The 11,355-nt window shown below is 49.1% G+C and overlaps 1 protein-coding gene across 2 annotated transcripts; it reads right to left on the bottom strand.

The window, feature by feature from the left end:
- Positions 1 to 1,822: 1,822 nt before the first annotated feature.
- GLUL (glutamate-ammonia ligase) lies at positions 1,823 to 11,328 on the bottom strand. 2 transcript variants are annotated; one of them, XM_019799817.2, is made up of 8 exons: positions 11,182 to 11,312; positions 10,029 to 10,151; positions 8,389 to 8,567; positions 6,898 to 7,059; positions 5,206 to 5,352; positions 4,687 to 4,814; positions 4,308 to 4,507; positions 1,823 to 3,756 (listed from the first exon to the last, which is right to left on the bottom strand). In XM_019799817.2, exons 2-8 carry the CDS (start codon positions 10,136 to 10,138, stop codon positions 3,438 to 3,440), a joined length of 1,245 nt encoding a protein of 414 aa, XP_019655376.1. In that variant the 5' UTR covers positions 10,139 to 10,151; positions 11,182 to 11,312; the 3' UTR covers positions 1,823 to 3,437. The 2 variants fall into 2 exon arrangements, with proteins under 2 accessions (XP_019655376.1, XP_011223503.1); XM_011225201.3 differs by lacking the exon at positions 10,029 to 10,151 and having other exon boundaries at positions 11,182 to 11,328.
- Positions 11,329 to 11,355: the final 27 nt, after the last annotated feature.

Genomic DNA, 11,355 nt, shown 5'->3' with positions numbered 1-11,355 from the left:
AGGGATGGGCTATATTTAGGATAGCAAGTTACTTTCTAGACTTGACTTTATGGGTGTCAAGGGCCGAGCAGTAGCTGGATTTACCTAAGGGAAGCCTTTGCTAAGATATTTGAAGTCTTGGTGCCATGGGTGTGTTCAGGAACTTCCATACTCCTGTGTGATCCCGGGCTTGTTAAACGGCCCCAGTGTGACCATGCAAGGAATGCCATGGGATCCTCCATTTGCTCCCTGACGTTCCTCTATGAGCCTGTGCTGTCATTTAGCTCCTACCCAGTAACTGGCAGGATGAAATTAAGGAAACTCACGTTGAAAATGGAGAGCTCCTTTTGTGAACACTGGCCTCGGTCTCTTTAAGCCTGGAGGCTTGGCTGCCATTATGCTTAATCTATTACTGATAACTTATCATGTAACCCAGTGTCTGTTAAATCAGCTATTAAAAACAAAAACAAAAACAAAAACAACCCTTAGAAATACAAGGGGATTGCACTGCAACGGGTAGGTCAAAGCTAATTCTAGGTGAGGGGTAGAGAAGGAAATAAACTTGTTTCCACCGTATTAACTTAGAATTCCTTTTCGTGTAATCTTTGCTGGGGAACTGTGCCCAGACCATTGCCTTGATCTAGTGCTTGGCTGCAGATAACACACCCTCCTCCCTCCTCCCCCTCCCCGCCAAGGGCTGCAAGGGGTGCTCCAGTGGAGGGAAGCCAATTTCAGCTAGGAAGGGGGAAGTAGAGCTTCAATAGAAAAAACACCCCATAATTTATCAGCAAAACCAGAATGCTTAGTGAGAGAGGACACTCTAACAATCATAATGAAACCACCAATACAAACTGGGACTATGCCCAGCAAACCAGTAAGATTATCCTACTTTGAAAGTGTCAGGAGCCAACCTTCCTAGGGAAAAACAAAACGAAACAGAAACACATGTATCTAGGATTGCTTACTAGAGCAAAATGTACACTTGCCCAGAGAAAATGGTCACCTCTAAGTTTGCTGTGACAAGCGCCACCTACTTCCAAACTGAAAGAGGACATTACCTCTTCACGACAGTAACTACTACTGAGCACAGTCCTGGCACGTCAGGTTGAAGTGTTGGAGAGTGTGTTCGGCTGGAGTATGTGCGCAGCACTACAGGGAAGGGAGCTCCTACCTGGCCTGGTATGGACACGAACTAAGGTCAGAGTAAACCAGGCAAGGTGTGAGAACTACTTTCAGGTAAAGGGACCAAAAACAAGGGCACAGAGGTGTCACATGGAGCTTTTGGGGGAATCATGGGCAGTTCACTGGGGCTAGTGTCAGGAAAGGAACATCCAAAGCGTATCTGGGCTAGCTGGCCCTGAGCACAGCCAGCCTCTGAAGGCTTCCACCAGGATAGCCACAGGGTCAATGTGTGCTATTTAGAAGAACCATTGGCAGTTGGGTAAGGATAAAATCATGACCAGTTAAGGACGCTGAGAAGTCTTTGCAATGCATTATCGATTTCAGACTGCCATAAAGTGAAGCCAGAGGGGTGCTTAAGACAATGTTACAGTGTTTTAAGTCAAAGCCAAGGTCTGGAGCACAGGGAGGGGAGGGTTGGGGTTTGAACCCTACTATAAAACTAGGGCTGGGATATGCCTTCATCCTCAGATTCCAAACACCTTAAGTACAGGGAAAAGCTGGTTGGCAACGTGACTCAGGATAGATTTTTGAAAGTACCCAGAACAAGTAAACTTGAGCTTTTTCTCTAAAAAAAAAAAATTCTCCTTTTTGGGTAAGAAAGAACAGAACAAAAAGGCACATAGGGACTTCAAAGAAACACAAATAATCAAGTCAGAAGAGATCTGATGTTATGTTGATTTATAAGAGCTGCTCCGGGCAGTTAACAGTCTGTTTACAACAAGGAGTTATCGAACGCTGAACATTCTGTACATGGCAACTGGAAGTCGTCACGGCAAGAGAAAGCCACGGCCAGCCTGCTGCAGCCAACATGACCACCACGAAAACAGGCAGACACCGCAGCGGAAACATAGGGATGAAGGTGGGGTTTGCTTTTTATTATAAAAGGAAAAGTAAATCCTCAGGAATCTTAACAAAGTAAAGGAGAATCTCACACTCAGAGAATAGACACCAGGATACAAAACGACAGGTGTTCTGACTCCAGGGCTGCCCCCATCTCCTCAGAGAGCAGAGATGGGAAGGGGACAGTTGAAGCAAACAAAAGATTCTGGAAAAACAAAGACTTAGAAACCCTATAAACAGGATTAAAATCTAAACTTCTGGTTTTGCTTTTTAAAAAATTTTAATATATCAAAAGGCCTGCTTTAGGGACATGCTTGTCCCCCCAGAAAATCATCCCCAATAACCCCCTGTCGGTAACATGCTCAAGTTGACCAGCCAACTCTTATTTCTCAACCTGTGTGTGGACATGTGTGTCTTTCACATCAAAGCCCAGGGGACTGCTCCTTCCACAATGTGCTTCCACCTGTTACCTGACCGGTGTCCGCCCCTTCCTCCCCACACCCCCCACCCCAAAAGTGGGCAGAGCATAGGGGACCCACCCTACAGCGGCATCGAGGGAATAGCAAAGAGCCCCAGATAGCTAGCTTTGCAAGCACCGCCTCCCTCATCCCCACTCAACAGGAGATCCTTATTTCCAACCAGACTATTCACCTCAAATTTGGTTCCCAATGACCAGAATGTTCTTCCTCCTTTACGGAAAAAAACACACATATCTGCACACCCATATATATAATTTTTTTTGTTTTTACATTTAAATATAAAAATACTACTCTGCTTTGTGTTATAAATGGAGGACCAAGCAATAAGAACTTTTTCTTCTAAGGTAGGTCAATCCATCCTTATGCTGAGCTTGTCTTCACAGGGGGGCCATTTCGCCCCACATAAGGGAAGCACTGTACCAGGAGGACGGGGTGCATTTTCCTGCCTGGTTATCTCCTAAGTCTCATTTTTAATAGAGTTGGTTATAAGCTTACACGAAGTGGAATTTCCCACCAAGAGGGGAAATCCTAACCTAACCCCGGAGTAAGTAACCCCCCGCCCCTAACACTCAGCTACCTTGAAGAAAAGAGCCCTCCCCCTCCCTTCACAAACACTATGTTCTGTCCAGATAGCTACGCCTATTGGACAAACACACCTGATTAAATGGAAAACGGTGGTTATGTCTCCCCACCCCCACCCCACTAACGTACTAGACAGCTTCAGTGACAAGGAAAAAAAGGTGGGGGAGGGTGGGTCGTAAAAAGATTAAAGAACCTGACTGACCCCTCTATCCTGGCCAAAGAAAGCAAAGAGATATTAACTGGGCATGAGGAATAAAAAAAAAACCTTGATATTCCGCCCTTTGAGTTACAGCTATTAGGACAGTCAAGAGAGGGGCAAACATGGAGGCAAGATGGAGAATTAGGAGGGGTTTGATGGCTGCAAGTCTAGTCCGCTTAGTTTTTGTACTGGAAGGGTTCGTCGCCAGTTTCGTTGAGAAGACACGTGCGGATGAGGGCTTCTGTCACTGAAAAGGGGTCACAGTTGGCAGAGGGGCGACGGTCTTCAAAGTAACCCTTCTTCTCCTGGCCGACAGTCCGGGGAATGCGGATGCTAGCACCACGGTTGGCCACGCCGGCGGAAAAGTCGTTGATGTTGGATGTTTCATGGAATCCAGTCAGGCGCCGGGCGTTATCCAGGCCTCCCTTGGGATCGTAGGCTCGGATGTGGTAGTGGTGCCGCTTGCTCAGTTTCTCGATGGACTCCTCAATGTACCTAGAGGAGAGAAAAGATGGGGGTCCAATCTGGCACCAGGAAATCTGCCCTTCAAGGGCATGGAGAGACTCATCTATCAAAGACTGTTCACAATTCACCAAAACATTGTCCCCACAGATCAAACAATCTCTGAGGGCAGCAACTCTGCCTTCTTACCTGTGTGTCCCACCCAGTGCCTCAGAATGGTGCTGGACGCTCAGTAGATGGTATTTGTTGAATGAAAAGACCCTAATCAAAGACCCTGCCCCACCCAGAAGCATTAAGCTCATTCACGTGCTTTTACTGTTACTAAGTTATTTCATATTGAAGATTTTCAAACATATTAAATTAGGTCCCCCTTTCCAATCGCTATCCTTGGATTCTATTCCTACAGTATGTTTTGGTACTCTTCAAACAGGAACGAAACAAAAGAATGAGAAGACAACTTTTACAGCCAAGTGCTAGAAGCTAAGGTACGAATGAAATCTGGATTTTTAGCCCCAACACATCAAACCCTTGGCAAGTGTGCTGGCAAAGAAAGGAAGATGGCCCCATCAGGAGAAGGCACTCACTTCAGACCATTCTCCTCTCGCATGGCCTTGGTGCTGAAGTTGGTGTGGCAGCCCGCACCATTCCAGTTCCCAGGAATGGGCTTAGGATCAAAGGTCGCTATCACTCCAAAGTCTTCACATACACGATGCAAGATGAAACGGGCCACCCAGAGATGATCTCCCATGTCGATTCCTTCACAGGGTCCTATCTGGAATTCCCACTAAAGAGAACAACACGGCTGGACTTTAAAATAATGTCAACTTCTGACCCCAATTCACAAGCTCCAAACCCTGCCCTTTTCTCACCTCTATTCCAACCCACCTAAGTTTTGGGTAAACGAGGGGTGCCAGCAAGAGTCCCCTCTGGCCCATACGTCCTATGGATGAACAAGTCATTTACCTGGGCAGGCATGACCTCAGCATTTGTCCCAGCGATCTTGATGCCGGCGTACAAGCAGGCCCGATAGTGAGCCTCCACGATATCCCTGCCATAGGCTTTGTCAGCTCCCACACCACAGTAGTATGGACCTGCAGAGGCATTAACATGGAAAGTCAAGAGACAGGAAACCAAGAAATCCCTTTCCACAAAAGTCAGAAATCAGAAAGCTCTCAATACTTGCTCTCTGGCATCACTAGACCTGCCTTCACTGGGAGGCGGGGGTGTGGTGTCAGGGGGCTCCTCTTGGCCATAACCTCGGTGGAGCCAAAGGGGTTCCCCCCCATGTGAATGTCTTCAATATCCACGTCAGGCTTTGGGTAACAGGAGCCCTTTTTACAGTATTAATTCAGCCAGCCTCAGTGATATTCCCATAGCTTTTCTGATACATAAGGAGTCACTGTCATCTCTGGGGAAGGAGTCTTTCCTTGGCAATTAAGCAACTAGGGAGCAAGAAGTTCACATCTCACCGGGGGGACTTACCTTGGGGCCCAGGGAAGCCATTGGAAGGCCAACCAAAAGGGTGACCATCTGTGCCCATGAGCGTATATTCCTGTTCCATTCCAAACCAAGGATGCTGATTGCTCACCATGTCCATTATCCGTTTACAGGTATGCCTCAAATTGGTCTCTAGAGAAAGAAAAAGAGTCAATGAGCCATTAGAGACATATGGGCAAATACACTGAATCCCAGTGCTGCTGGGACAAAGGTCTTTGGATTCCACAAAGCTAAAGTGTGAACTATAAGGTGAACTGACCTAGAGTAATAAACCTTTGTTGGGTGTCCCATCAGCCTCAGCAGGGAAAATGGGAGAAACGGTAATCGTACATCTATAGAGACTCCTGGGTCACAAAGAAATCCCATGACCGTGGATCCAGAACACAGCAACTTTGTACCTTATCTGCATGCTGGCCACCTCCCAAGTACCACATAGCAGGCACTTAAACTCTCTATGCACAAGACAGCTGCTTTTAGTTGTCAGGCTTATCCCTAGTTTCTCAAGCATTTAGAGACAAACGTACAATTTTCATTGAGAGAATCATGTCTATTGGGGGCCTCCCATTCCAGGTGAGAAGATGAAGGGCTAAGTCGGCGAGTACTAAAGTAAAATATTAAAATGAGATGAGCTCAATTGGAAACAATGTCTAAGCTGGGAAAGAACTTTAAAATAAGTAAATACAGGGGCGCCTGGGTGGCACAGCAGTTAGGCGTCTGCCTTTGGCTCAGGGCGTGATCCTGGTGTTATGGGATCGAGCCCCACATCGGGCTCCTCTGCTATGAGCCTGCTTCTTCCTCTCCCACTCCCCCTGCTTGTGTTCCCTCTCTCTCTGGCTGTCTCTATCTGTGTCAAATAAATAAATAAAATCTTAAAAAAAAAATAAGTAAATACAGACTTATTATCAGCTGCTTAACTATGTCCTAAAAAACCGCTTTAAAACCTCTACATGAAGGAAAACCCACGACGGAGTCTTTCTAGTGACCCTGAGGGGAAGTATTTTAAAGCCTCTACTCTTACAAAGGAGAAAATGCAGCTCAGCTCAGACACTGGGCGGCCCGCCCAGCTTACAGAGCAAGTAGCAGAACTGGTAAGGCTGAGACTACCTTGGCTTCAGTCATGCCCTTTACCACAATATGGTGAGAGGCAGTTAAGGTCCAGGCACGAAATGACTTGTTGAAAGTCACACTGGCAGAGTGGAGCAAGAGACTATAAACAGTGGGGGGGGGGGGGGGCTTCGTTTATTTCCCCCTCCTTTTACAATCAGGGAAACTAAGTACAGAGGATAAACAATTAGCCAAGGTTCAAAACCAGTTACATGACAGATCCAGAATTCAAACCCAACATTCTGACTCAGAATCCATGTTTTTCGAATCTAGAAGCAAGGTGGGAGGGCTATGTCATGACGGAACTCTGCTGATAGACAGATTTAAAGGAATTCACTGTTGTTTTACATAACCCATAGGAGACTGTGGGTAGACGGGACCATACTACCTCTCTGAATGAGGAAGTTCAGGCTAAAAATGCATGTCCAATCGCCCAGTCTCCTGAAACAGTTCTGAGACACGAGATTAGTCTAGTCTAGTGTTCCCAGTACTGATTTTGCAATCTCCTGTCCTTCCCCTTTTTACAACATTCATAGATTGAGGAGGGGGCGTCCATACCTATCCTATACATACCTGCAGGCTTTCGGTTGTACTTGAAGACTTCACAGAACACCAGCTTGTTGGGGTCCTTGCGGAAAGGGTCCCGAAACATGGCAGCAGGGACAAGATACATGTCACTGTTGGAGCCTTCAGACTGAAAGGTACTAGAGCCATCAAAATTCCACTCAGGCAACTCTGGGGTAAAAAGAGAAGGGAAAATTAGGCTAAAAATGCAGAGCTTTTCAGGCAAGAGTACAGCCCCTTCCTTAACCTTTCTACGTCTAAAGATCTACACTTTCTTTCCAGAAAGTCAGACATACAGGACTCCTGCTAATATGCAAACTCGGACAACTGCACATAGCTTTACCGTCCTTCCTATGTGAGCTGCAAGTAAGACCACTGCATCAATTCCTTAAGAAAAATAACAGTCACAGAAACAACCTGAGAATGATTGATGTATCTTCCCTAAGTCCGTCTACTGGACACCAAGGAGACAAACTGAAATATTCTGACTCAACCAGGAAGTCTGTCATCACTTAAAAAAAATGGGACAGAAGAAACAGATTCTGATTCCCCAGCTAGGCCACCTGTGTTGCTTCTTTAACTATCTCCCCACTGCGTCTAGGGACTATTCCAGCTCAAGTTATGTCCTTATTCCATAGATGAGGGAATGGACGACTAGCAGGATAACTTAGTCAAAGCCGATCCCATTATCTACTTTCCCCAACTTGTTTTAAAGGCTGGTTTCTTCATCTCCCAAGTTGACTATGAGTTCTCTGAAGGCAGAGAGACCAGACTCTTACCTTATAGCCCCCTACCCAGGGCCTAATACCTGCCACAAAGCAGATACACACTATATACTTTATTTTATGGTCATGCATTCACTCCAGTGTGAATACTATCAGAAGAGTAAGTCATCCTTAAAGTAGGCAAGAGGTGATATTTTTTCCTCTGGTCCCCTTCCAGAAGGAGGAGGGCTATGGCTTGCTCTAGACTGAAAAATGAAGGTCACAACTCATATAAGAGCTCCTGGTGTGATAAGCAATCAGGTGGTTTAAGAATTTCCAAAAGTGGAATCAACTAGAAACAAATGAACGGCTAGTCCTATTTAGAAACCACTTTACAGAGTCTGCTTTGCATCCAGAACCTCACTGATAAAACAGTATTCAAAGAGTTTGTGAAATAGTAGCAGTCAGGTTAGAGCAGTGGTTTTCAAACTGGGTTCTTGCGGATGCCTTACAGCCAACTAAGTAGGGTTGCCCAAGTTAGCAAAGTCTCCAGCCCCTTCTCCTGCCCCAACTAGATTTTTATCTTTCTTCTTCAATATACAGGCTTACATGGAAGGTTCTACTGAAATAAAGGGGTCCATTGTTGCTATGCTTTGAGGGAGTGGAGGAGCTTAACGTTGACTGAATGAAGTCTGAGAAACCCTGCTTTAGGAAAGCTTGACAAACAGAATAATAAAGTGGCCAAATCTAGTGGCTTGGTTTCATCAGGCTGCTCCCACTCGGCTTGGTCTCTCACCTTCTATACACTTGGGCTCACTGTCCAAGGTCCGGGTCTTGCAACGTAATCCTTCTCCAGTCCCGTCGATCCAAATATACATAGCTTGCACTTTTTCGCCCTGAGGCAGGGACATATACAACTGCTTGATGCCTTTGTTCAGGTGGGAACTCGCGGAGGTGGCCATGGTGGACGTTGTTCTGCAGAGAAGAACAGACCAAACAATGATCAGACTCCAAACTGATCCTCTGCAAGAATGACTCAGTGAGGACAATCAAACCAAAAAGTCACAATGCGAATGTCATCCCTTCCCTTTGGAAGTCACACTCTCCAGGGTAGAGTTATTCATGCTGCTTTCAGAGGGATTTAAGTTTTTATATCAGACAAAAATCTCCCTCTAGGCTTCCTCAAGCTAGAATCCACACCTGTGAAGACTAAGCTTTATTTTCTCAGTGTAGCCAAGGTAGGGGACACTGGGCAGGACGGGGCTCCCAAAACAAAGTTCAGAAAGAGTGTTTACAGAAGGTATCTCTCTCCCAACATGAGTAAAATCCAGCCACAGAAAGGCTTGGCTGCTATGGTTGCTGCATCAGTCCTGTCTTTTCCTTGTATCCTACCTGCCATTTCTGTGAAAACCCTTTTGAAGATTCCTCCACCTCTCCCAAAGGCACCCCACACACTGAGACCGTAGGAAGAAAAAATAAAGGGGCTAGCTAGAAGATTTAAAAGGCTGGTGGGCTTCCTAAGAGCAGCATAGTTATTACAAATCCCTCAGGCACCAAAAAAGCTGATCTGCGTGGATTCTAAGATGCACACTGCCATCATTTCCAAGGGTCTTCTCACTTAGGAATGTAGATTTACATTTGCAAAGAACATTCTCAGATTCCACCAGAGAACTTGCATGAGGAAATTCCCACTTGAGTAACAAAATGATCTGGGTTTTCAAAAGCTGAGGCACGCTAAAAACTGCAAGCCACTGCCACAAAACGTCGGAAAGAAGAGAAACCCAACACAAGAGGAAACGTTGTACCCCACCCCCACCCCCCAGCTCAGTGGCCCAGAGTGGCTGGAAAGGGAACACATTGTTCTCCAACGACTTGGGCAACTTTCTGAAGTACAGTGGCTAAGTTTCTATGGGCAACCGTCCATGTTTGCCCAGCTGAAAACAGAACTGCTTCCCCCTCGGAGAGCCTCACCCTTTCCCTTGGGGAAGAGCCGAACCTCCCCCGTCTGGTCTCCCGCACCGCACTGGAAAACCTGTCCTTTTCCATATCCTCTGCATACCGTGCGAGCAGACACCTCGGTGGGTCACACACCGCCCCTCAAACCTTCCCCACCCCCACCCCTGCCTTTGAAGGCCAGAAGGAACAACACCGGACCGCTTCAGCTCCCACTAAAAAGTCTACAATCCAGTCTCTGGCTTTCCCCCACAACCTGTTACAACAATATCCAGCCACACTTTCTCCCTTCAAGCCTCAGCTCCAGATTTCCTGCTCTTTTCGGTGAGACGAGTTAGATGTCAACATTCTCGTCTACTGTTACCGACTGGTAACTCGGTGCCCGAATTTATGTGGGGTAAAAATGGGATTCTGCGTTTTCTAGCTGTTCCTGCAGCTGTCGCCGGCTCCGGCTCCGGGGTCTTCCTCCCTGTCTTCACTCACCCCAGCCACAGGAGGTCAATCGGATCGTTGGGGTAGCCCTCCCTGGCCCTTCTCCTTTTGGAGTTGCGCTCGCGCCTCTCCTGGTTCTCCGAGGGCTCCCGCTGGTCCATGCACCGGAGCTTTCTGGGCGAGGGAGACGGAGAAGGGGTCAGGGAGCGTTCGGGATCGCATCGGGCCGAGGAGGAATACGAGGGCTGGTAGGCCACGGTCTTAATCTTGACTCGCGATTTCTCTCCGGAGTTCGTGGAGTAGGCGACGAAGCCGAAGCAGTTGGAGGGGGACTCCGAGGACCGCGACTCCACGTCGTCTTCATCTTCGTTGTTGGTGGTCTTTGCGGATTGGCGGCTAGGGGGGGTTCCCCGCTTCCCACCCCCGGGGCAGTTGGGATAATCCACTTTGAGGGCAGCCCTTTCCCAATGAAATGTTCCTGAAGTCGGCGCCCCGCCCCTCGGGCCCCCGACCGAATCTCAGGGCCTGGCCGAGGGAGCCATATCCCTCCGAGGGCCGAGGCTGGGAGGGAGTAGGGGAGTCGGGGGTTGGGGCAGCGCACCGTCGCTGCCTCTGCCGGGCCAGGCCTCTCCGCCGGCTGTGCCCGCCCGCCAAGCCGGGCCCGGTGCCCCATTGTTCAGTCACACTGCAAGGCCCCCGGGAACCGCGCAGGAGCGGTCCGTACTACCGATGCCCGCAGCCATTCGCCTCAGTGTAGGCGTCTAGAGATCCTCCAGACCACGACGGTCCCCCAAGGCCCGCCACCGCGGAGCAGGAGAGCGAGGCTCCCGTGGGGCCACCCAGCCACTCCATCCGCAGCGCACACAACACCGCCGAGCTGGGAGCGCTGGGCCCGAGCAGTGCCTCCACCGTTCGCCTCGCCGAGCGACCTCCAGGGGCGGCGCTTAGGGCCGCGAGCAACGAAAGAGATCAAAACAACTCCCCGCCCTCCTCCACAGCGCACCCCACAATCGCCAGCCCAGAGCCTCCGGGAGCCGCGGGCGGCGAAAGCACGCGGAGGGCGCGGGGGCAGAGGAGCACCGTAGGGGCGGGAGATGCAAGGGGCTGCCCCGAGCCGCGGGGTCGACAGTCCGGGCTCGGGGGTTCGGGGGGCTGCAGGGGCGGCGCGCACCACTTCGAGACCCCGGGCCGGCGGCGTGCTTACCTGGACGGCGAGCAGGCGGCAGGGCGGGCAGGCCTCGAGAGCGAGGTGCGGCGAGGAGAGAAGGCCGGTGTGCTGCTCAGAAGCTCCACTCTACTCCCATTCTCGGCTCTGCGCGGCTACCCACAGCCGCACGCTCTTTATCTGCGGCCCGGGCCGCCCCCGGCGCCCTGATTG

The sequence above is a fragment of the Ailuropoda melanoleuca genome, chromosome 8, assembly GCF_002007445.2.
Source record: "Ailuropoda melanoleuca isolate Jingjing chromosome 8, ASM200744v2, whole genome shotgun sequence".
Lineage (NCBI taxonomy): Eukaryota > Metazoa > Chordata > Mammalia > Carnivora > Ursidae > Ailuropoda > Ailuropoda melanoleuca.
This window is presented reverse-complemented; position numbering and strand designations above follow the sequence as displayed.